The 24789-nt window shown below is 53.2% G+C and overlaps 2 protein-coding genes across 2 annotated transcripts in view; one reads left to right on the top strand and one right to left on the bottom strand.

The window, feature by feature from the left end:
* COL4A2 (collagen type IV alpha 2 chain) overlaps positions 1 to 8053 on the bottom strand; it is a 160376-nt gene extending 152323 nt beyond the window's left edge. The window contains exons 1-3 of the mRNA XM_027557962.1: positions 7819 to 8053; positions 7441 to 7528; positions 7284 to 7338 (exon numbers count right to left, since the gene is read on the bottom strand). Coding sequence (XP_027413763.1) covers positions 7284 to 7338; positions 7441 to 7484 — 99 coding nt within the window. The 5' untranslated portion in view covers positions 7485 to 7528; positions 7819 to 8053. The remainder of the gene's footprint in view (positions 1 to 7283; positions 7339 to 7440; positions 7529 to 7818) is intronic.
* A 101-nt stretch (positions 8054 to 8154) lies between these two features.
* COL4A1 (collagen type IV alpha 1 chain) overlaps positions 8155 to 24789 on the top strand; it is a 133314-nt gene continuing 116679 nt past the window's right edge. Inside the window, exon 1 of the mRNA XM_027557963.1 lies at positions 8155 to 8401. Coding sequence (XP_027413764.1) covers positions 8318 to 8401 — 84 coding nt within the window. The 5' untranslated portion in view covers positions 8155 to 8317. The remainder of the gene's footprint in view (positions 8402 to 24789) is intronic.

Here is a 24789-nt window from a genome sequence, read left to right as displayed (position 1 = left end):
ATTATGTAATTCCCACCAGGTACCAGAAAATCGGCCTGTGTAATCCAGCAACACAAATTCTTCCGCAATTCCCACATGGGAGATCACTGACCTGGGCAAAAGCAACAGAATAGGAATTTCAGGGGTGGGGCCGACACAATCCCTCGGAAAAAACGCAAATCTTTCACAGACAGATCAGCGGTTCCTTTATCATCATGAACAGCTAGCTTCAGCCGGCGAGGGGCAGCATTTAATTGGGGGAAAAATCCACACAGAGAACAGCTGTATTTTAATCTCAGCTTCCCTCGATGCTCCCTGAGTGTATTTCTCGTCCAATAGGTCTGTTTCAGGACTTGCAACTCGCCGCCCCTTCACTCATGTCCGGAACGGACCCTTCACTGGGTGCCCACCCCGTTTCAGGCCCTGGCTCGTACGGTGCCAGGTGAAGCAGGCCTGGAGGAGAGAGGCTCAGTGCCCAACGCCTTGGGTTGCGGTGTCTGTCACTCCAGTGGAGGTAATTACACGAGTCAAGACAAACGCTTACTGTCTACACAGGTTATGGACGATGATTTAAAGTCCTGGCTCTCTAATGGTAATTTGGGCGGGGGGCACTTTAATTAGACTCTGAAAAAGGTCATTTCCAAGGGACAGACGCTCCGGCTGGGCGCGGGATTCTGACATACACTACAGGCGGCCTCTGACCGGCCAGGGCAGGGTGTCCTTCATGTCGCGGGGGCTTCAGGCTGCTGCGGGGAGTGACAGGGTGTGGCAAAAGCTTCAACACAGAGCTGGCCAGGGCTGCTCTGCTCCTGGGGGTGGTGACAGAGGCGAAGTGTGAGGTGACCACCGCTGGCCACTGGCCATCCTTGCTCCTGACCCATGACTGCAGTAGCAGCTGTGGTCGCTTAATGACTGCTCCGAATTCCTCAGCCATCCAGGGAGCCTGTGTGGAATGGGGCCTCGGGGACCCTGGACCTGCATCGCTGCTGTCCACCGAGTGTCCTAGACATGCAAGGGGCTGGGCGTGGCGCTCTCCTTTCCTGTACAGCCCCTGGGGACGCTGGCCTGACAAGCTGGTGAGCCAGAGGTGTGAGCATGGAAAGCTCTCCTGCAAATGACACTGTCCTGCAAACCTGCTGTGCCATCCTGAACTCAGCAAACACCCCTGCAACCACGTTCCCCCCACCACCGCCCCCGCCTCCTCCCACCAGACGGGCAAGAAGAGGGAGGCCATTGTAGCTCAGCCCTGAGGCCCCTTGGAGATGCCGAGCTATGGAAACTCCATGAAGACGCCTTTCCACCCCTTCCTGTTAAAGAACTCCACCCGCTGTGGGGACCAAAGCCCTTGCCCCTGGCAGGGGCCACTTCTGCTAGATTTCTGAAGACACAGAAGGGCCTTCTGTTTGCTTTCCCTATCAGAGCACAGCGCGGGGACACGATTCCCTCTCGCTGGTCCCTGGGGTACACTTGCTGCCTCTGCACCCGCTGCGCACCTGTCTGTCTGGACGGGGCATGCTTGGAGTGAGTGGTTCGTGACTTCTCAGTCAGCCCGTTCAGTTGCTCAGTCGTGTCCAGCTCTTTCCGACTCCCTGGACTGCAGCACGCCAGGCTCCCCTGTCCATCACCACTTCCTGGAGCCTGAGCAAACTCGTATCTGCAGGATTTTACTTTGAAATGAATGCTACTGGCCAGAAAGTTGCAAAGAGAGTTTGGAGTCCCCACTCAACCCTTCACCCAGACACGAGGATGTCATGTCAAAGTTTTACGTAACTTCTGCCCATTTGTGTCAGAACTAGAGATTAACACGAGTGCATTCACCAAATCACAGACTGTCAGCATTGCCCAGTTTTTCCACCAGTGTCCTCTGTCTCTTCCAGGATCTGATCTGGGGTCCCACACTGCGCTGAGAGGAGCACTGTCCTGACAGAAGAACTCGTGGCTTCAGGGGCAGCCTCGTGGAGCACGGTGGATCATATCCGAACAGAACACCCAGTACGGGGTGGGGCAGGGATAGGAGACTCCAACACGGGAGGCTGATCCAGGCGCCCGAGGGCTTAGGATCCAGGGGGTGTGGCGGGGCTGTAGGCCGGTCCTTTGAAATTCCCTCCCTGACCACATGCACAGGGCTAAAGAAACCCAGACAGTCTCCCTAAGATTAGACACCTTCTAGTCCTCTTTCGCGTGGGCATGAGCTAACCGGCTCCACTCGGGTCCAGCTCTTTTCGACCCTATGAACTGTGGCCCCACCTGGCTCCTCTGTCCTTGAGTTTCTCTAGGCAAGAACACTGGAGTGGCTTGCCATGCCCTCCTCCAAGGGATCTTTGCCTAATCCTCTTTCATAGATAATCAGAAAAGGGAAAAAAGTCACAGACCCCTAGGGAGGTGATGAAACCAGGGTGAGTGAGTCATTCAGGCTTGTCCCCTGGAGAGTCTCATTAAGGGTGGGAGCAGCCACCAGGGAGGGGCCAGGAGGTGACCACAGATAACCTATGTCCTCTCACTGCAGCTGATCAGGTATTGTTCACACAAGCTCCCCAACCCCGGCCGCAGATAAGCAGCCCCGAGCAGCATATTACAGTCAACTCTGCAGCAGCCTAGGTGCCTGCCTGCAACAGCACCCCCTTTCCTGGGGTTAAGCTGGGAAGTGCGAGGGTCCAGCCTGGGGACGGGCCTGGGACAGGCGGGGGACCCCCGTCCTCAGCTCTGACTCTACGACTGCCCAGGGTGACTGACCCCCAGGAGCATCCCAGCGCAGACACCAGCCCTGCCTCGCAATGTTCAGTGACTGGGCTCTGGGGTCACCCAGCCTGTTAGGAGCCATGCCCGGGTGGAGCTTGGTCACCCCCCAACTCTGCCGTGTGGTCCCTGGCCTCAGAGGTCACCGACTCCTGCACAGAACCAGCTGACGCCTGGGCCCACCACTCACCCACTGCCTTCCACATCGGCGATGACGCCACCAGGAGGTTGACTTCACAGCCTCCTCTAAAGTCCTCTAATCAAGGGTTCTTAGCTCTTTTTCAGACTGAAAGTACCAGACATCCAAAACCACCACCTTCCACGTGCTAAGACCTTCATTACATTATCGTCATTGAAAAGGGTTATCCTGTCGCACTGGTATCTTCCTCTCGCATTTTCTCTATCATCTAATTGAAGCTGGTCGCCTACTGTTCTTTTACCCTCTCCTCAGGAAGACAGACCATGCTTTGATTTTTATTATTTTAGTAAAATCCTTGTGTTCTATTCTAGGACTTTTCACTTGAATTCCACTTTCCTCCCCATTCTCTGGTTCTAGGTATACCCATGGGCAGTGGGGAAGCCAGGGGCCCTCTGACCCCCTTGTACCTGCGTCTGCTCTGGGATGCTGTGACAACTCTCTGACATTATCAACTTCAGCGGTCAGACAAACCACGCAGAGAGGAGTACTTTAAGAGCGTACCAGAGAGCTGCAGACTTGCTTGATTTTCCATTAACAGAGGAGGAACCTTGTGATATTTCCCTTCTTCAGAGGGACTTGGGCTTTGAACAATAGGACCAGAGCTCCGGGGAACTCTAGGGAAGCCCTGCTCTCCAGGAGGCGAGCATGGGGAATGCGTGCAATCCACTTGCCATAACTTATCGATAAGCTGATTGGAAGAAGAGAGAACCTGAAGAACAGATTCCTTCTCTTTCTCTTCTTTCCTTGGAGGGAGGGAAAGGCGTGGCAGCGTGCAGGAGCACCCAGAGAATTTTCCAGAGCCTGGAGCCATGGGAGGCGCCTGGAAATCCAAGCTGGTGGGAAGGCAGTCTGGAGCCCAGCACTTCCTGGGGCCACACAGCGCCTGTGTGTCCGGCTCTCCTAGCTGGCCCCTGATACCTGGAGAATCTAAGGTCCCGGCTGGGGTCAGGAGGTCAGCCCAGCCCACAGCATGTTTGATCTCTGGGAAGGTCTTTGTTCTCTGGAATTTCCCCCCCACCCCCAGAACCACACAGGACTGCCCTCCTAGATCTGTAAGGCTGCCATCCCATCTCTGGAGATAAGAGGCAACAGTGATCTGTGGGGGCTCACGTGCCCAGGCAACCCATCTTCAAAGTCAGGGCTGTGGTCACTGAGGACAGGCCGCCTGCCGGGCACCCACAGCCTGGCCCCGCCCGCAGGCCGGGCAGCTGCAGGAAGGCACAGCGACAGGGGGCCACCCCCCCACCCCCCAGACCGTGTGTGTCCCCCCTGGGCCCCAAGCGCAGGCTGCTGGGGGACTGCGGCCTTTCCTCCCACTGGACGCCAGGTTGAGTGGCCTCTCCCTTGCTCTGGGCTCCTGCTCTTCAGAGCAGAGCAGCAGAGGAGGCAGGAGTGACTTCCCTTCCCGGAAATCAGCCGGTGGGCTTTATTCGGCTCACGTCTGTCCAGAGCAAGGAAACCACAGCCAGGAGACCCAACTGTTGAAACTCAGTAGTTGACTTATAGTCTGATCCTGGGAAATCGAGCTGTGGTGAGGCGCCTGGGTTCACACCCGCTGCCTACAGAGAGACACCGTGGGCGAGGTGTGCTTAAACTCTCTGTGCCTCTGTTTTCTACTCTGCAAAATGGGGATAATAAGAGTTACCTACTCAGGTAGCTGTGCTTTTCTATGAGGCTTAGATGGATTAAGGCACACAGATCTGCTCATAGCAAGTATTCATTAATTAATTATTCACTTCCTCTGCTAGCCATTGTCAGCTGCTTCTGCCACATAACTCTTCAGGTTACGATCAGCAGCCAGTTTTACTAAACTGACCTACCCCTGGGAAGACTGGCACAAATGGGCAAAGAAACAGGATTCCTGAGTGTGGCAGATAGAAGCTGGACTAGCCACAAGGGGGAAAGGATTTTTAATAAATACAGTCAAGGATTAAGGCACTATTGTAAGAGTAACAGTAATTAAAGCCAGTGGTCAATAAGAAGATAGTTAAGTGGAAAGTCTATTGTTGAACATTACAAATGCCATGCCTGTTGAATAATTTGTAGCAATATGTCTCTAGTAAAATGACCCAGAAGTATCTGTTTTTTAGAGTCTAAAGCAAAGAGAAATGAAATAAACCCACAAGGGACTCCAATGCCTTCCAATCCAATACCCTAACTCAGTGGTTCCTAAACTTCAGCACCAAGTGGGAATGTAGACACCCAGTCCACCCCAGAAAGTCTGATCAGGAGATTTGAGATGTGGACCAGAGTTCTGAATTTTTAACCAGCCTTTCCGGATGCAGGTAAGGGTCTGTCTAAGGACTGTCCTCTGAGAAGCACTGCTAGGCAATAAACGCTCTGCGTCCCATCGAAGGGCCAGGCGGCAGGGACTCGGATGGGTCTGCAGCGTCTCAGAGGCGTTAGGGATAGGCACAGGTGTGCTGTATCCCACAAGCTGGGGGATGTCCTCTTCCTGCTGAGAATGATGGAACCTGGCTCAGGATTGAGCAGATCAGGGCAGAGCTGCCTTTAGTTCCCAGGTCTTCTGACATGGGCGCTTCCCACGTGCTGCTAGCGTTAAAGAACCTGCCTGCCACGCGGGTTCGATCTCTGGGAAGATCCCCTGGAGAAGGGAATAGCAACCCACTCCAGGATTCTTGCCTGGAGAAGCTTACAGACAGACGAGCCTGGTGGGCTGCAGTCCATGGGGTTGCAGAGAGTCAGACACGAGTGAGTGTGCACACACACACACACACTTCTGACACAGGGCCCTTTCTGCCAATTTTAGGCTCAGTCCCACGTCAGATTCTCATCATCCTCTGGAAGGAAAACGCTCATGTTTACCAAAGTGGTTAAAGGGGACAAGGGGGTGAGGGAGAGAGCTGGACAGTGCACAGACCAGGCGGGACAGGGCGTCTTCCTTTGCAGGGGTCACCTGCTCCTTCTCTGAGTGTGTGTGTGTGTGTGTGTGTGTGTGTGTGTGTGTGTATTGCCCCCGCTCCCAGCTCTGAGCCAAGTCTTGCATGTCATGTGTGCATAAGGATTCATAAGGGTCGATGGGCTGGTTCAAATATCTAGTCTCTGATCTTAAATCTGGGATGTGTGGAAAGGAACGAGACACAGCCTGAGCTGGAAGAAAACTGGCCTAGAACCCTCTGGTCAAAGTCTACGGAGTTCTCTTCTGACTCCCAATCTGGGCCCTGACCTGGAGGAGAAGATGGCAGAAAGGTGAGGCTCCAGGTTCCTCCCCAGGCTGGACAGAGCTTCCTCGCTCTCAGTCTGCAAAAATCCTTGGCTGTGTCACATGAGGACGGAAAAATGTTGAAATAACAGAATTTAAACCAAGCCATGAACACAGCTCTCCACTACTCAGAGTGGGGATGCCGGGGAAGGGGGGGAGGGGGGAGGCGCTCAGGGGAGCCCCCCGGACACCAGATGCTCCGATATTCCAGCAGACAGAGGAGGAGAAGGGGAATCCAGGACCCTGGTAAGTCTCCTCGATTTTCAGTCCCACCTTAAACATTTGGGTCCTCAACTGAAAGCAACCAGCAGACCTGCGACAGCCCAGCCACACCACACGGAGCTCAAGCGAAGCGGCTCCGGTGACAGGGCACAACATCCCACAGTGCAATCATGGCGCAGGAACAATGCTCACAGAGTCATTTCGAAAGGCAGGGCTTGAGGGGAGGCACTCGGGAAACAGGGTCCCTGGTGGGAGCCTTAACAGCCCCACCTTGGCTCGGGCCTGGCCAGGGCACATCTTGCAAGAAAACGGTACTTTCTGCCATTGTTCCCTCTCCCAGTTTCCAGGAGTACGAAGTCCCAGGTCCTCCTGCCCCCCTCCTCCCAGAGCCCCTCATTCAAAAGGACAAGAAAACTCTGCCAAGGGCAGGACCCCACACCAGTTTCTGATGCCACACAGGCCATTCTCCTCCCAAGCCTGGCGCCTGGGAACCACGTGTCTGACTGCCTAGAGACCCTAAGGCCAAGCTTTGCTTCTAACGACTGGCTTTGCTCAAACAAGGGGAAAGGATGCGGCGGGTCATGTTTTTAATTATTGGTTCCCAAGGATGAGCCGAGGCCTGTAACGCACAGGATTGAAGGGGAACCCAAGAGAAGGCAAACCAGAGTCCTCGGGGAAGGCGAACTTTCTCAAAGCCTGGGCTTGGTACCGGCTGCCCAAGACACACAAGCACACAAGGGGAGCGGGAGCGCGCGTATACACACACACATACACACACACACACAGACCCACGCTCAGGTGAGCATGCACAAGTTGCCTTCTGGCAAGGTTACTCGGTGACCCAACCAAGTGCCAATATGGTGACCCAAGAGCCAAGATTCTCTCCGGCTCGCCAATCAGCCCAGAACAAGAGTCAGGACTTACCGCCAGGACGCTCTGGGCCAGCAGCCCCACGGTCACGGCCCCCAGCAGCAGCCACCTGGGTGGGAGAGGAAGAGCTCCGTGAGTGCGTGGCCCCGGCGTGGCAGTTCCTAAAAGGACGCGCGCGCGGGACCCAGGGGCCGGGCAGAAAGTCGCTTACCGCCGTAGGGCAGGGCGCGCGGCGGCGCGCAGCTCTCTGTCCATGCTCCCAGTCGGGCCCCTCTGGGCTCCGATCGGTCCCTATGAGCCTGGAAATTGAGACAAAGAGGGCTTAGCCTGGCCGGAGAGGGGGCATCCTCGCCGCCCGCCTCCGATCGCAAGACGGAGGAAAGCGGGGAGTGGACCGAGAGCCGCCCTGCGACCCCGCCGGGGAGAGGGGAGCCTGCCCCCCCCAGGCCCGGGTTGGGGCCGCTCCGCAGCGGCCGCCCCATCGCCTCTCCCCTGCCCGCTCCGAGAGCCAAGCGTGCAGCCCCCGGCGGCACCGGGCGCCCGCGTCCCTGCCCTCCGGCGGGTCCCGGCGTCTCGGGGCGGCTCTCACCTCGGGCCTGGCTTCAGCGGCGGCGGTCCGCTCGCATCCGCCCTCCGGCAGCGCCGCGGGCGGCAAGAGCGGCGCGATCGCCCTCCGGGGCCGGCCTCGGGCCCGCGCGTCTGCCCTCGGAGCTCGGCCGGGTAGGCGAGCGCGGGGCGCGCGGCGGGCGGCGGCGGGTGCCGAGCGCAGAGCCCTGCGTCCCGGCGCGCGGCGGCCACAGTCGCCCGGCCGCGCGCTCGGCGGCCTCTTACCCGCGCCGCAGGGTCCTCCCCCTTTGAGGCGTTGCCCGCCCCCGCCGCCGAGGGGAGGGGCAGCGCCAACAAATTGGGGAGCTCGCCTGGCCGCGCTCAGGTCTCCGCCGCGAGCCGCCGCGCCCGGGACGGTGCGCCGCGCTCGAGCCCCGGCCCTGCCAGAGTGAGCCGCCCGCCGCCGCCCGCGAGAGCCCGGCCGCCGGCTCTGCCGTCCCTCGCCGCCCCGCGCCGGTCCCCGCCGCCCCGGGCTCGCCGCCATGGGGCCCCGGCTCGGCGTCTGGCTGCTGCTGCTGCTCGCCGCGCTCCTGCTCCACGAGGAGAGCAGCCGGGCCGCCGCGAAGGTGAGTCCCGGCCGGCTGGGCTGCCGGCGTCCCGCCCCGCGCCCTGGCGCCCCGCGCGGCCCCTTTGTCCCCGGCCGGAGCCGCCCTCCGGGCCCGGGGGTCGCGCGCGCGCGCGCCGCCGCCGCCAGGAGCACTCTCCCGGCCGGTCCCCGCCGGGGACCCCCGTGGGCTGCGATGGCGCACGCCTTAGGGAGCCGCCTTTGTTGTGGGCGAGTCAGGGGACTCCTCGGGACGGGAGCGAGAGGGCAGAGCTTGTTGCGCCCCGCGCGGCGTGAGGGTACCCGGGAGTCCGCGGGACTTGAACTCACACCTCGGGCTCGCCTGGCCGCTGGGCGCCCTCACCTGCGCCGGGCGCCCGAGGGGGCCGGGGCGGGAAGGGCGGACAGGCGCGCCCCGTGCTGTTCGGAGCCCCACACATGTGCCCGGGCGTCGCTCTGGGCGTGTTTCTCTGGAGCTTTGGAGACTCTGGTGGTTGATGCTGAACAGTCCTGGGCCCTTTGCCTGGAAACAGCTGTCTTCTCGCTTTCCCACGACTTTGCTGTCGCCGAAGCACGCTAAGGAGCAGCGGCGGGCCTTTCTGTCCTCCAGCTTTCAAACGCTTCCAAACTCCACTCTATGAGTTTTATTAATATAGCAACAACAACAAAAAATTGAAACCACGTTATATCTGAGTGTGAAACCAAAACGAAACTCCGTCTATTGTTCTGTGCCGAGATTGTTTTGCTAGTTTTCGTTTCCTCGGGCTGTGTGTTTGCCCAGAAAGGATCTGGGACTGAGGCTTGCAAGAGTGGAGGCGTCCAGCTTTGGACGATCCCTGATGTGCTGCTGTTCTTTACTTTTTTTCCTTCCCCCGAGACCTCAGCTGTTCCCCACCGTCACAGACTTGCAGACAGAACCCCAGGAAGGTGTGGCTTCCCCCCCACCCCCCAACTATTTAAAAATGATGTTACTGCTTTTGGCATTTCCCACTTACTCTTTAACTGTTTCACATAATTTGGCTCTCAGGTTTTTTTGTTTTTCCTTCTCTTAAGGAAGAATGAAGCTCACTGACTTGATTATATATAAATGATGAACTGTTACTTGCCGGAATGAACTGACAATATGCATACATACCTTGGAACTGAGTCTGGCTCTTGGCTAGCTGCTGTCACTGGGTAGGGAACGACACTAGCGGTTAGCTTCAGATTTTTTTCTTGCAGCCCAGAGGCCAGCCAGCACCCTAGTCGGTTATTGAAACGCTCTCTGGTCATGATGACAAAATGCTTCCAACAGAGGCAGCTCTTGAACTCTTTATTTGGGTCTAGAGCTTCTGACGCAAAGATTTCACACTTCCAAGGAGAGGTGGCAGGGAAATGAGAGAAGTTCTCTGTTTGGAATATGAAGCTCTGTTTGCACTTGAGTTTTCCTATTGATGATATTAGCAAAGCCAAGCCCATCGTAAGAGGCGGCTTTTTAATTAGCCTCGAGTGTGAAGCAGGAGCCACTCAGTGAGTGAGAAGCCAAACTCATTGGTGTTGAGTTTGGGATTATTTCACTTTCCTTGAATTTTTCTTAAAGCCCAAGTGCATGTTCCTGTCTTGGTTTTGCTTTATCCCTCACATCTCATGTTATGTTTTAAGACATCTGGCAGGTGGACACCCTCTGATCACCAGTTAACTTCATGGGTCTTATCATTTTGTCATATTTTTTTTCCTGGTTTAACCAAGAGAGAGAAAATGTGTTAATATGCAAATAGCTTATCTCTGTATGAGAAAATCCATTTAAAAATAATATCTGGGTAGTTTTAAAATTGGTCTCACTTTTCATGCCATCAGTAATTTTTTTTTTATTTTTTAAACTTACCTCCTTCCAAAATCAACTGTTAAGAGTACCAAACAGTGGAATAATTTCCATATTGGTCTGAGCAAAATATCATTTAAAAATGCATTTCTAATGATAAGATGCTGCCCATAGACCAGATCCTAATTCAGAAGCCGGCACAACTGATTTATTCTTGGACTGTCGGCTTTCCTGGAGTATCTGAGCCTGTGTTGCCTGCACTGGCACACACAAACACCACCTACGGTGTGTCAGGCACAGGCTGCTGTTACTATTACGCACAAGAAAGGTGTTTGGTTTGATGTTGGGTCCTACGTGCTATGGCCATACTGTTCATTTACTAGCGGGCAGGTTTCCTAAGTCAGGGATTTTTTTTTTTCTCATCACCACACTCCTCCCTAACTTTTCTTTCTTAGGCAAGAATGGAGGAGTAAGATGCAGACCCAAGAGAAAAATCTGCCCATAAAGTTATGATTGAGGGTCCTCTGTTCTGAGTCACGCAGTCAGGAGCTGAATAAATCCTTCCTTCTGCAGCCTCCATACGCCCCCTTTCCGACTGGTCTTGTGATGCTTCTTGACAGATTACTTCTCAGGATCAGACATGTGAACTTCTCCAAAGCATGGTGATGCCTGCCTAGGGTGCTGGCATCTCTAGACCATTAGTCACTCTTCTGGGCCTGAGTGACCTAGAACTTGGGCAAAGGGAGGTGGAACTCCCATGGGAGCGTGGCCCACGTTCTTCTGGGAATGTCAGTTAAATGAGAAGGCTGATTTCTGACTTAGTTCCCGAGACAGCACCATGAACCCAGTCCCTGGAGGGGGCTTGGTGAGGACAGAGTCTAAACCATCACGCTCTTCACATCTGGGCTGCCTCTCGTACCAACCAGGAGAAAAGTGTGCAACCCTTGTGTGTGAGTGCACACTCACAGAATTGTGAATGTGTGTGTTAATGCTTCCCTGGTGGCTCAGATGGTAAAGAATTCACCTACGGGAGACCAGGGCTCAATCCCTGGATTGGGAAGATGCCCTGGAGAAGGGAATGGGAACCCACTCCAGTATTCTTGTCTGGGAAATCCCATGAACAGAGGAGCCTGGCCAGCTACAGTCCATGGAGTCCCTGAGAGTCAGACACGACTAACACACACACGTGTGTTAATGGTGTAGGCATACACACACACACACACACACACACACACACGACTTAAGGACCAGAGGGTCCTAAATGTTGTGTCTGCTTTCATTAAGCAGATGATTTCCGAGGACTCGGTAACCCCCTGCCTCAGTTTCCCTGGCAGATCTGCCCTCCGGCCCAGGATCCTGCCTTCATCCCACACATGTGCCCCAGCGTGGCTTCAGGCCACACCCTCCACTGTACATTGGCTGTGCTTCAGAGAGGAGACCCTGCCCTCCCCCGCCAGGAGGGCTTCGGTCTCCTGAGGAATAGAGAAACAGGCCAATACAACCCAGGCTGGCAAATGCTACAGTCAGTGCAAACCCAGGGCCATAGGAGCACCTAACCCAGCTTTGGGAAAGTCAGGGGAAATTCCTGGAGGGCATCCCACCTCTGAATCTGGGGGAGGAACGGGAACTGTAGACCCGGCTTCTTATTTCCCTGTGAATCGCCGTGTGCATCACACTCAGAAGGTTGGACAACCCTTCCCCAGCCCTTTCACCCATCAGGCTAGGCTGTCTTTGCATTGAAAGATGACCTTGAGGGTTTCCTGCTCTGAGACACCAGGACACCACTGCTTCCGTGACTCACAGTTGTGATGTCCAAACATTCCCCTGGGAGGGGTGGAGACACACCCATGGCCCGGGTCTTGGAGAGCTGTGATAAGACCCCTGCTCACACCAAACCGGGGCCCTCTCCAGAGGTCGCAGATGGGTTGGGATGTTTGCAGAGTTGCAGCACGGATGACCGATCGAGGGCGTGAGTGCCTTAGGAGCTGAGCTGGAAAACCTCCCCTCAGTGGGGCAAGGCCGTGAGGGGATTCTCAAACCCTGCGTTATTCATTAACAAGACTGTCTGCAGATTTCTTGGAACTGGTAAGGATGGTCGTCCCTGAACGAGTTTGGTTATCTAGTTAAGAACTGGTAGAGCTTTTGCAGAAAAATTGAACCCACAAGTGATGAGCTGAAACGAATCCTTTTAGAGTTGCCGGGGCGCGTCAATCAACGAGTAATTTACAACCCTTGTTTTGGTGAGGCAATGCTTGCTCTAAGGATGGTTTCCTCAACTGGACGGGTATTGGCCTCCTGAAAACATCTCCCCAGCAGACTGGGTATTCTGAGTGCTGGGGCTCCAGTAAGCAAAAGCAACAATAGAATGCCTAAAATAATATCATCAGAGCATTGCTCTTCCTGCTATTATTAAACAACCACTTAAAAAATGTGAGCTGTAGAACAGAAGACGTATCCCACCCACTCTGGTGCACACAATGAAAGGGGACAGAAAACAGAAAATGCTTTGCTCGGCAGCGTGTCCTGAGGCGCTCACCGCTCGGAGTGGCTTTGGAGGAGCCTTTGTGGTCTGGCCCTCGGGACCGCTTCCATCCTGTGTTTCCCGCCATTGTCCTCCTGGCCTTCGTTCCCTGACATCCGTTTGCCTGGGATCCTTCTATTTCTCCGCCTCTCTGTTCTTCCAGACCCCTCAGTCTGGGTGGACCGCAGGGGTGGGCTCCAGCAGGCTTCTGGCTGTCTCCACCCTCCCCACTCCCGTGATCCTTGGCATTCCGTGAGGGGGACGCCAGACCTTCCTCTGGAACCCCAGGCTGGTGTCCACACTCTCTTGAACATCTCACCTCCGCTGTCCTGCGTTAACACTCCGCCTATGCCATGCGCCCAGTCGTGTCCCGCCCTCTGTGACCCCATGGACTGTAGCCCGCCAGGCTCCTCCGTCCAATGGATTCTCCATGCAAGAATACTGGAGTGGGCTGCCATTTTCTTCTCTCAGGGCTCTCCTGGAAGCTTTGATCACAGACTTAGCCAATATGACGAGAACCGAGCTGCCATCCTTTACCCAGACTGACTGCCCTCCTCCACTTGCCCGTGCTGGTCATTGACGCCCCTATGTTTCCTGACGCTCGGCTCAGGGACCGTGGCCTCGTTGGAGATTCTCATCTCTGACCTTGTGTCCCCGGGCACTCGCTCTCCCCCTCGCCCTGCCGTCCACTCCTCCGGGTCCCCCAGGCTGGCCCTTCCAGGACCCCCACTCGGGCAGGCTTGCTGCACACCCCTCCTGGCTCCTGCCGTCTTTCCCACCTGTCTTCTCTCTAGCATGTTCCTCCCAGTGTCCTGAGGCTTCAGAGATCCCTCATGACCACGTGATTCCTCTGCTCACCATCCCACAGCGGCTACCTGCTGTCTGACCAAAGGTCCCCCGCCTCTTCGGCTGGGTGGCTTTTGGTCTGTCTGTTTTTTAATGAAGACTTGATTGCTTACAGCCGTTTTAGGTTCGAAGCAGAATGGAGAGGAAGGTCAGAGCTTTCCCACACACCCTCTCTGACCCACAAGCACAGTGTCCCCCAGTATCGCTGTCCCTCCCCATTTGGCACGGAGGTCACAGCTGATGCACCTGCCCTGATGCATGATCGTCACCCACGGTCTGCGGCAGACCTCCGGGCTCACTCACCACTGCGTCTCCTGTGGGTCTGCACGGATGTGTAAAGGCACGCAGCCCCCACTGCAGCGTTCTGCAGCGTGTTCCCACTGCTCTGAAAGGCCTCCTGGGCTTCACAGGTGGTTCAGTGGTAGAGAACCCTCCTACCAGTGCCGGGGACAGGAGACATGGGTTCAATCCCTGGGTCAGAAAGATCCCCTGGAGAAGGAAATGGCAACCCACTCCAGTGCTCTTGCTGAGAATCCCACGGACAGAGGAGCCTGGGGGGCTACAGTCCATGGGGTCGGAAAGAGTTGGTGACTGTTTAGTGACTAAACAGCGACAGCAACAGAGGTCTTCCATGCTCTGATTGTTTACCCCCTTCTCTCCCCAAACCCTGGCAACTGTTGGTCGTTTCACTGTCTCTGTACTTTCGTCTTTTCTTGCGGCTGGCATCATTACGTTATGTAGACTCTTCAGATTGGCTTCTTTAGCTTTTTCTTAGGCGCTTAAAATTTCCTCCACGTCTTCATGACTTGATAGCTCACGTTGCCTAATATTCCATTGTCTGCGTGGACCACAGTTTATCCTCTCACCTTCTGAGAGACACTCTGGTCTGCTTCCACATTTCAGCCGTTTTGGGTAAAGATTCTGTAAACATCCCTGTGCAGGTGTTTGTGTGGAGCTGAGTTTTCAGCTCTTTCTGGCAGTTACCCGAGGCGGAATTACTGGGTCACTTGGTACGAGTAGGTTTGGTTTCGGAAGACACCAGCATGCCGTGGCTGTACCGGTTTGAATCCCACCATCAGGGAATGAGCGTTCCTGTGGCTCTTCGTCCTTGCCAGCGTTTGGCGTTGTCACGGTTTTGGATTTTGGCCACTTGAATGGATGTGTAGTAGTATCTTGCTGCTGTTTTATTTTTGCTTGCTTTTGAATACTCTTTGCAATATGGATTCATGAATTTATCTGGCTTTGTTCCTCATACTCCCCAGCCTGCAGCATCGGTAGTTGTCATGAAGGATTTATCCGTGTCTCGTGGAGCAGTGTAATCTCTTTGAGCCTGGGGTCCCTGATCCATCAAATGAAGACAACACGGAGGTATCTGCAGACGCCTTTAAAACCTCAGAGAGGGCGTGTGTGTGTGTGAAGCCACTAAGCCCTCAAAATACGTCAGTTGTTACCACGGCTGTGTGGCTGGTGTCGTGTTGTCTTCTGTGTGATGGAACCACACCCTTGATGAGATTGAGATTGAGGTGCTGGAGAACAGAGCTTCTTTGAAAAATGCCTGCACCATCTGGGGAGTGCCTGACGCTTGAGGGGAGCCATGAGTTACTTGTATTGGGGCCAGTGATCCCGGCCTTTCACTCCGGACCCCGGGAGATGCCGGCAGGAATTGAGGGCTGGCTGCCAGAAATTGCGTTGTGTTGCTGACCCCTGTGGTAGAGTTAGGCAACAAAAGGAAAGTAATGCCAACGAAGGTGTTTCCTCTCAATTGGGCATTGGGAGTAGATATTCCACCACAGACTAAACACGGCTTGGAAATATACACAAGGCTGAGCTCTGTGTAAATAGTTTATTCCGTGCTTTAGTAATACTCCTGCTTTGCTAGGTTTGCTTTTTAGTCTGCACACTCTAAGAGCGTTTCTTGTCATCTGAGTTTTAAAGCTTGCCTGACTTGTGGTCAAGGGAAAGACAGATGGCAAGCGCCCACATCAGGTATTAAGGCAATATATTCCATGCGTATCTGTTGGTTCTCTTGCTGGTAAAGGGTGTTTCTCCAGCCTCCTCATTTTCTGCTGGTCCTGGAGTCAAGATTCTGTCTGGAGTTTTGGAATCACTGGTGTTTATTACTCGGTTCTTGTCTTGGTCTGCTGTGGGCCTCTGTTTCCTACTCAGCTAATAGCAAGAGAGGCCGGCCGTGCACTGGGAGAGGGCAGTGTTCCCATTTCATCAAATTTCCCAGCACTTGGAGACCCACAGGTAGAGACATTCGGACGGGGCTGGACTGACTCAGTAAATGTTGTCCAACTCAATGGACTGTGTAGAGGCAGTGTTCCTTATTTGAAGTGAAATTAAATTGAAATTCTTACAATATTTATATTGAGTCTCTGCTTTAAAAATGAGCATGTTCCTTTGTGAAGAACAAAAGTCAAGGATTTTTATGTGTAACTCAGTTTCCAAAGCTATTTGCACAAGCTTTTCCTAACTCCCACTCATATGCCTAGAGGATCTGGAAGATAACGAATATCATTGCTGTTCATGTCTAAGGACCGCGGGCTGAAACAATACAACGTCAAGAATAAAAATCAAATGAGTATTTCCTAAATACATGAAGTAACATCACAAATAACTTTCAGCAGAATAGAGATGCATGGTAGCCTAGGTCTTCACTTGAGAAAGATAAATGCCCCCAACACTCCTCCTTTAGCATATGGGGCATTTTTGAGGGTACAACGTCAGTCCTGGTTTCCTGTTTCAGAATGTTACAGATGGGCCCAGTGATAACTATTATGGTATTGTTTCATTTCTATTAAAGAAATAATATTAATGTGTATTTTTATAAGTGGCAAATTTGGTTACTGCATCTCTGACAATATTTTTAAGAAGTAAGTGCATTATTTTTGTAATAGGGAAAGCAATCAAAGTGTATTCTAAAACCCAGTTATCCTTTTATGCAACCAGTGACTTTTTCTTTAGCATGAGAACGTTAATTTCCACCTCATCCAAAATCTGTGGCTCAGTCATGTCCGACTCTGTGACCCGTGGACTGCAGCCTGCCAGGCTTCCCTCCTTCACTGTTTCCCGGAGTTTGCTCAAAGTCATGTCTGTTGAGTCAGTGATGCCATGTAAGCATCTCTTCCTCTGCCACCCACTTCTCCTCCTGCCCTCTGTCTTTCCCAGCATCAGCATCAAATAAGTCCGCTCTTCGCATCAGCCAAAAACATCAGCTTTAAAAATGTCAGTTTTTAAATATAAGCAACTCCTTTTCTTAATTAGCTTTACTTTTTGAGTTGCATTTTATATAACTTTAATGTCACGGAGTTATTGCGGGGTTGTGTGAAACTTAGGTCCCCACTATCCCTGCATTAAAGTTTGCGTTAAGGTGGTATTGTTATAATCATGATTACCTCGAATGGACAAGGTCCATCATGGTGCTGAGCGGGTGTGGGAGCACCCGAGACGCGTGTCTCCAGTGGGTGGTGGCGATGCTGCGGGCGCCGGGGACCGCAGACCTCACCCCTTCTCACTCCAGGGGCAGCCCCGTGATGGAGGTGAGCTGCAGCCACGCTCTTCTGAGTGGTGGTTTGTGCTCAAGTCGATGCTGAGCCACTGTAGCTGTCCTCCGAGCCTGACGACCCCTTTTCCTGTTGGTTGTTGTTACTGGGGGCAGTTCCAGCCCTGTGGTGCCGCTGGGGGAGGGGTGGGTTTGGGGAGTGGGAGGATCCCGATGCAGGTGTGTGGGGTGTTAGGGTGCTGGAGGGGGCTTGGCGATGGGACGTGTGGACACGGTGCACGGTTTTTCGTGTTGATCCACGGTATATCCACGTTTTCCCATCTTTATGGCTCCATTCTCACTTTGGCGTCTGCGGATGGTGGGCTCGGAGTTTGCTTAGAGGCTGCCCAAGCCAGGACTCCAGGGTGGGCAGGAGCCCTCGGGTGTGACTTCATCTTCTTGCCATGCCCACCTCACCCACCACCTCCTCCGAGGCTTGGCCCCTGAACGAGGAATTTCTGTTCTCTGTCTTTTTACGGCCAAATCCACTTCCTGGAAATTACAGACCACTTGGGGTTAGTGGTTTAAGATAACTCGTCATTTTTGGTCAGGAAATGGCCTGTAAAATTAAGATGAGCTTGCCAAAGCAGGAAGATGGGTTCGTGGTGGGAAAAAAATGCTGCAGCTTGGGTAGTGCAGCTCCTGGGTCCATGGGTTTCGGGTAAGTACACGGAGTGGTCCCCAGTCAGCCCCAGTCGCTGATAAGCTGGGGTGACGTACTCCTTACCACACAGGACGAGCTGCAATCTGCTCGATTCATCCCGCATTCACCCCTTATCTGTAACAAATACTTGTGTGTGTAAACATTACGTGAGCAGCAGATGCTTCTTATCAGTTTGTTAAAGCAGCTTTGAGCAAATAGCTTCTGGATGCCTTAGTAATAGTTAAAATGTGTTTTCCTAAGTACTTGGAAATAATGAAATTTTATTTCTTTATTCTTGGAATTCAGGCTTTTAAACCTTTAAACAATTTCTGTAATCATTTTTTATTATTTCTTGTTGGCCTTAGATTTTTCTCTTCTTTCATGGAGGTTTTCATTCACTAACATATTACAGAGATGTGTGCTTTTTTCTTGACTGGAAAACACATTTGAGACACATCACTTTGGGCACTGTTTTAGGCTGGAAGCCAAATTTGTAATCAAAGTGCCTTTTTTTTTTTTTTTCAAAATAAAATGAGCAAGGCTAAGAATTCACCTAAGCACAGAACACAAATTAATCTGTTCCGAGCTCAGTATCTTGCTTATGACATTCAAAATAATTTGAAATTGCATTCAGTAAGTGAATGTTGAGCAGTCACTCTGGGTCAACAAACATGCAGTCAGGGAATCCCTGTTGTCCACTGGTTAGGACTCTTCTAGTCCTAGACTCGCACTGCTGGGGGCGCTGGTTCCATCCTTTGTCGGGGAACTAAGGTCTTGCAAGCCCCTGGCACAGCCTGTATATACATGTGTGTGTGTAATGCATACGGGCTTCCAGGTGGCACAGTGCTGAAGGATCCACCTTCAGGAGACCCGGGTTTGATCCCCAGGTTGGGAAGATCCCCTGGAGGAGGAAATGGCAACCCGCTCAAGTATTCTTGCCTGGAAAATTCCATGGGCAGAGGAGGCTGGCAGGCTGTAGTCCATGGTGCCACAAAGAGTCAGACACAACTTAGCAACTGAACAGCAATAAAACACATGTATTAGCTATGTGTATACCATACGTATTCTGCATGAATCAATATAATTAAAGGTATTCATTTGTACATTTACTCATAATTGATATTTATCGTACACCCAGGACGTGGAACAAAAAGCAGACAAGTATTCCTACCCTCAAAGGCTGTGTATGGCATTAATACAAGCAATTTTGGCCTTTGATCATGCTGAAGTAGAAATTATTTTAAAAGACGTCTCTCTTGGCAGTTTTAGAAATGGCCTAGCCTCAGAAATTTGACTTTGTTAAAAGAGTTACAAAAAAATGAAGAAAAGAAATAAAATTTTCTTATAGGAAATATTACTTATTTTGTGTCTCTAAAGTGAATTCACGAGACTAGCAAACAGTCAGGATTATTCCATTTATTTAGAGATTAGAAATTTTGAAATATCTCCCGGGTGGGAAATGAATTAGCTGGGTTTTCCTCTCTGCCCTGGAAATTACACAAAGCTGGCTATGGGAAAACAACTTGGATTTAGGGTGGACAAAGGCATCAGATGAGGAAATACCAGATGTAGGAATGGACATCAAAAAGCAAGAAGGTTTCTCCAGTATTCCTGGCTCCCAGGCACTCGAGCGAGAATGGCGTGTGTCCCAACAGTGATGATGCAAGACCGTGGTCCTCTGCCTTACTTTGTGCTGCTGGATGGCACGGCCGCGGGACCCAGGGTGGAGGGGCTTGAGGCCAGCGGTCGGGAGGGGGTGGTTTTGTAACCAGCAGGGCAGTGCCCCGGGGGCTTCCAGCTCAGAGGGTGCAGAGGTCATGTCACCTTTCTCAGTATGGAAACCCCGGGGGGACAGCCCCCACAGAGGAGGGCGGGTGTCCTCTGACTCAGCACCTTCTTGAAGCTGGAGGAGATCTGGTGACAGCTGGCCCCTGAGCCCTTTTCTCTTGAGTTATGCCGTTTGGCAGAATTCAAGTCTTGTTCCAGGGACCAAGTTTTCCAGATTTCCTGGGCAAAACCCATCTAATTTGTGACTTAGGGACCAATGAATCAGAAACATGAAGACTGTTTGTGGGAAAATATTGAGTGGCTTTAGAAAGAAAACGTAGGTCAAAGTTCTGGGTAAGATGTATTAGCCATCTGCCCTAGACAGGGGCAGGCCACATCCCATGTTATCTTGCTGCTGTGAAAAGCTGTTAATGTAAAAATCTCTGCTGAAATGTATGATGTTCAGTTCAGTTCAGTTCAGTCGCTCAGTCGTGTCCGATTCTTTGTGACCCCATGAATCGCAGCACGCCAGGCCTCCCTGTCCATCACGATCTCCCGGAGTTCACTCAAACTCACGTCCATTGAGTTGGTGGTGCCATCCAGCCATCTCATGCTCTGTCGTCCCCTTCTCCTCCTGCCCCCAATCCCTCCCAGCATCAGGGTCTTTTCCAATGAGTCAACTCTTCGCATGAGGTGGCCAAAGTACTGGAGTTTCAGCTTCAGCATCATTCCTTCCAAAGAACACCCAGGGCTGATCTCCTTTAGAATGGACTGGTCGGATCTCCTTGCAGTCCAAGGGACTCTTCAAGAGTCTTCTCCAACACCACAGTCCTTTTGTTGGGGAATAATTATAGAAGGCTTAACTCTTAATTGGCAGTTCTCTTCTTAGAGTGGAGGGTAGGTAAGGTCAGCTGAAGTTTCCAGGATGTCCAAGTGTCATAGTAATGCGTTCAAGCCACATCTGCCATACCGGAGCAGAACAGCCTGGTGGACTCCAGTCCACAGGGTTGCAAAGAGTTGGAAACGACTGAAGTGACTTAGCACGCGTGCACAGAGGGTGTTCCTGTGAATCCCAAGCTTCTGATTGACCCCTTTGCCCTTCAGTCGCCATAAGTCTGTCTGTGCACAGTGCTTTTTTTTTTTTTTTTTTCTTCACAGTGCATTTTTAAGGAGGCGATGCTTGGAGCATATTTCAGACTCTTAGAGGGACTTCCATAGATTCGGTCTAGGGGGATTTGGTTCTTGTTGTTCAGTCACTAAGTCGTGTCCAACTCTTTGCAACCCCGTGGCCTGTAGCCCTGCAGGCTGCTCTATCTGTGGGATTCTCCAGGCACAGATACTGGAGTGGGTTACCATGCCCACACAGGGATTGAACCCCCGTCTCCTGCTTGGCAGGCGGGTGCTTTACCACTGAGCCGCCTGGGAAGCCTGGGGAATGGGATAGTAGGTTGTTATAGTCAGATCTGTTGAACACGATTTATCGAAGAGGAAGGCCTGACTCTGACAGCGGATATGAGTAGTGCTCAGTTCGACAGTGTCGCCAGAGAACTGGCCGTGAGGAGCAGGCAGGATGCAGGCACTTCTGAGGTGGGTGGGAGAGCTGAGCAGGGAGGACAGCTTTGGTGAACATGCATCTCATTGTTGAGATCAGACGCGTGGCATTTCTCTCTCGTTTCCTGGGACCTCTCATGGCCTCTGCCTGTGTGCAGATCCCGTGTCCTCAGCTGTGTCTCGGTTTCTCTGTGCCTCTCGGCCTCCTGGGCAGTGGCAGCATCGTTATGAGGTTGGGACACCCAGCCCATGTCTGCTGATTGGCTTGTTGATTGCCAAGGCGTGTTGAACAGTTGAGATTCGGAGATGCATCTAGAATCTGTTCATCTGCAGATGGCAGAGGTGGGAGTAACTGCAAGAATCCAGTTGAGAGTTCTGGAAGTGAAGAAAAGAGAGACCCTTTCTGAGCAAATGTGACGGAGCCCAGGCTTGTCAGGTGTGCAGAGAAGGACTCTCGGGGAGCCGTGAGCCCCAGGAGGTATCGCCCACTTCCTGAAAGCCCTCTTACTGTGGGTGCCTGCTTTGGGGCTGCAGGATATGGAGACCCATAAAGTCTAGCTTTTCCCATCAGCCACATGGGGCAGAAAATGGGGTGTGCAGGGTGCCAGCCAGCCCAGGCCTGTGACCTCAGCCTGATCGTTAATCATTCCCAGCATTCCCATTCACTCCTGCAGCGTCCTGATCTGAAAGATGAGTTGTGCGAATAGTCTGGTGCTGAGGAGATTACGTGGTTAACGCTTCCCACCTTATCTTGAGGAACAAAGTGCATTCTTTGGGGCTGAGATGTGCTGAAGGATTTAAAGGATAATATCAAAAATTTGGGAGATTTGGATGTAAAATGCAGAGATAGTCGAAGAGACGAGCTGGTTTTCACTGCTTTTCTCTGCTCCTTGACGTCAGTGAAGCTTGTCCTGGGAGGAAGGACATGAAGGCAGAGTTTGGGGACATCGCTTCTCTTTTTATGAAGTAGAGTTGATTTACAGTGGTGTGTTAGTTTCTGGTGTACAGGAAAGCGATTTAGTTACACACACACACACACACATATACACACACATATATATGTATATACACACACATTCTTTTTCATGTTCCTGTCCATTATGTTTATTATAACGTATGAACCTAATTCTCTGAGCTCTGCAGTGGGTCCTTGTTTGTTGTATACATGGTGTGTGTATGTTAATCCCCACCCCCTAATTTCTCTCTCCCCTCTCTTTCCCCTTTGGTAACCTTAAGTGTGTCTTCTCTGTCTGTGAGTCTGGTTCTGTCTCACAAGGTCACTATGTCATATTTTAGAGTACATGTATAAGTGTTATCACACGGTATTTGCTGAGGCGCATTTCAGGGTCAGGAGGGGATGCCACCAGGATTCTTGGGCAGGTCGGGCTGGCCTTGCCCTGGGAGAAAGGCCAGCAGGGGCCTCAGCTTCTCGGTCTGCGTGCTCCACGTGGACACAGGCCTGCCCGCCCCGATCCACCCACTTCTGTTCTTGGCCCACAGCTCGGAGACCCAACCCTGGGGAAGCCTGGTGACCGTGAGCTCTGGCCACTGCAGGGTGACCCCTTCTGCTGTTCACGGACCAGCCCTGATGGAGGCCAGAAACCGGCCCAGGGTCACAGGCGAAATGAAGTGGGGTGGAGGGGGACTGGGTGCCCATGGTGGAGGGGGCGCTGGGTCCCGAGGCGTGGAGGGGAGGGAGCTCCAGGAGACGGTGCTGCAGGGGTTGGGGTGGGCACAAACCCCGCAGAGGCGGCAGCCGCGACCCCGGTTGGAAAGCGAACACTCAGAGGGTAGGGGTGTGCAGTTTGGGGGTGAAGCTGGAGCCCTGGGAGCTGGAGGAGCCAGGCGGCCTGGGGAGCCTGTGAAGAATGTCCTGGCCTTTTAAGGGAAACTTTAGTGTAATATAAACATCTCGTGGGTCATTAGATGCCCTGATGAAGCCGGGAAAGCAGGAAAGTAATTGTGTCTCAGACGTAAAAGTTAAACAGTGCAGAGACATTTCGTGTTGAATTTTCAGCTGCACGGACCCAGTTCCCTCTGGACACAGCTGGCCCGTCCCGGTGTCTGAGCTCGTCGTGTGCCCGTGTAAGCACACACTGCCTCTCGTAGGAGAAGACGGGAGGTTTGGAGAGAAGAGGTGGTCCGTGATGCGTGGCCCCTGTTGGGGGCAGCCTGTGGCATTGCGTGCATCTCCTGTTCCTTTGCTTCTCGAGTTTTCCACCTAGAAGGAGCAGGGTGTTAGTATTTCGCTCTGATGAGTGGTGTGTGTATCTCCACGCAATTCTGAATGTAGATGCATCTTCATTTTCTTTCCAACTGTATCAGAGGCAAGAAGAGGAAAAGGGGTGACCGGGGCTGAGATGGTTGGATGGCGTCATGATGGACATGGTTTGAGCAAACTCTGGGAGATGGCGAAGGACAGGGAAGCCTGGCATGCCGCAGTCCATGGGATTGCAGAGTCAGACGCAGCTTAGCGAGTGAACAACAAAACATCGAATTAACTCACATTGTCACAGTTTTTAGTTTTTGTCTGTGCAGAGAACACACACACACACCCCTCCCGTAATAAAAGTTGGCACAGTGAAGTGAGGACACTTCTGTCTGTCAGACGCTCTACCTTGTGGTTAGATAATCTTTAAACAGATTGTGGTTATAGAGATAAAAGTCCACGCGTCTCTTAACCCGTGCCTTCTTCCCTGAGTGGCAGCAGGTCTGCGTGTGACACGCATCCTCTTGTGTGACCAGCGCTGTGAACCCCGGGGTGCAGGTCTGGTTTGTCCAGGGCGGCACGCAGGCTTCCGGAGTCCTTAGCAGCTTTTTCCTGAGTCTGGAAACAGATGCTGCTTCCTGGGCTGCAGGTACTGCAGCTCCTCCATTCATCCCGGGAGGAAGTGTCTCTCTGGGCAGCAGCTGCCGGGAGCTCTGTCTGCACTTCCTCCAAACAGACAGCTCGGAAGCCCCCTGATGGGGACGTGCCTTTGATTCCCAAGGTCGCATCCTTGAACTCCAGCCAGGCGCGCTCCCCTGCGAGGCCCCCTTGGGGAGGCTCCCAAGGACACCGGACTCCCTTCTGGACACAGTGGCCTCTGGCCTCTGGAGGAAAGTTCTGCACATGCAATAGGGACCCCAACATAAACCCCATTTGTTCCGGGGTCAGTGGGAGAAAAGGGAGCCTCAGCTCCAGGGGGCATTCTCGTTTGGAGAGGAAACGGGGACCCCCAGGCAGACAAGGAATTCCTGGGACTGGCTCCTCTGTGGACCCCAGGCTGGCAGGGGTCCAGGCTGCAGCTGCCCCGACCATGTGGACTCCAGCCTGCCGGCCTTGGGGCCCAGTGGGGCCACGTGCTGTCTGGCTCGCCGCTGAGACGTCCCAAGCCTGGAGCAGGGCTGTTCCTGTGGTGCAAAGGTGGATGAAAACAATCGAGAGCCTTCTTTCCCTGTAGACGTTGTCAGAAAGGATGCCTCTGTGCACCCACTGCCCTTTCCTCGGCCTTGGAAGCCCCCCGCCCCCGCCCCCCCACCGTTGACATCAGGGATGGGGTGGGGGGGGTGCCAGACTCTCCCCAGGGGGGCGGCCCCGGGGCGGGGGTCACAGCCCTGCAGCATGCCTTGCCTTCCCCCGCCCTCTGCCTGCAGTTTTCCAAACGCCACTCCTGAATTTTCTGGAGTTTTGAGTCGTTTCCAACCCTGTTTGGAAGGAGAGCTTTGAGCTAACGCAGACCGCCGAGTGGGCTTCT

Source organism: Bos indicus x Bos taurus, chromosome 12 (assembly GCF_003369695.1).
Source record: "Bos indicus x Bos taurus breed Angus x Brahman F1 hybrid chromosome 12, Bos_hybrid_MaternalHap_v2.0, whole genome shotgun sequence".
NCBI classification, from domain to species: domain Eukaryota; kingdom Metazoa; phylum Chordata; class Mammalia; order Artiodactyla; family Bovidae; genus Bos; species Bos indicus x Bos taurus.
Note: the sequence above shows the minus strand (reverse complement) of the source record. Positions and strands in the feature narration are given on the sequence as shown.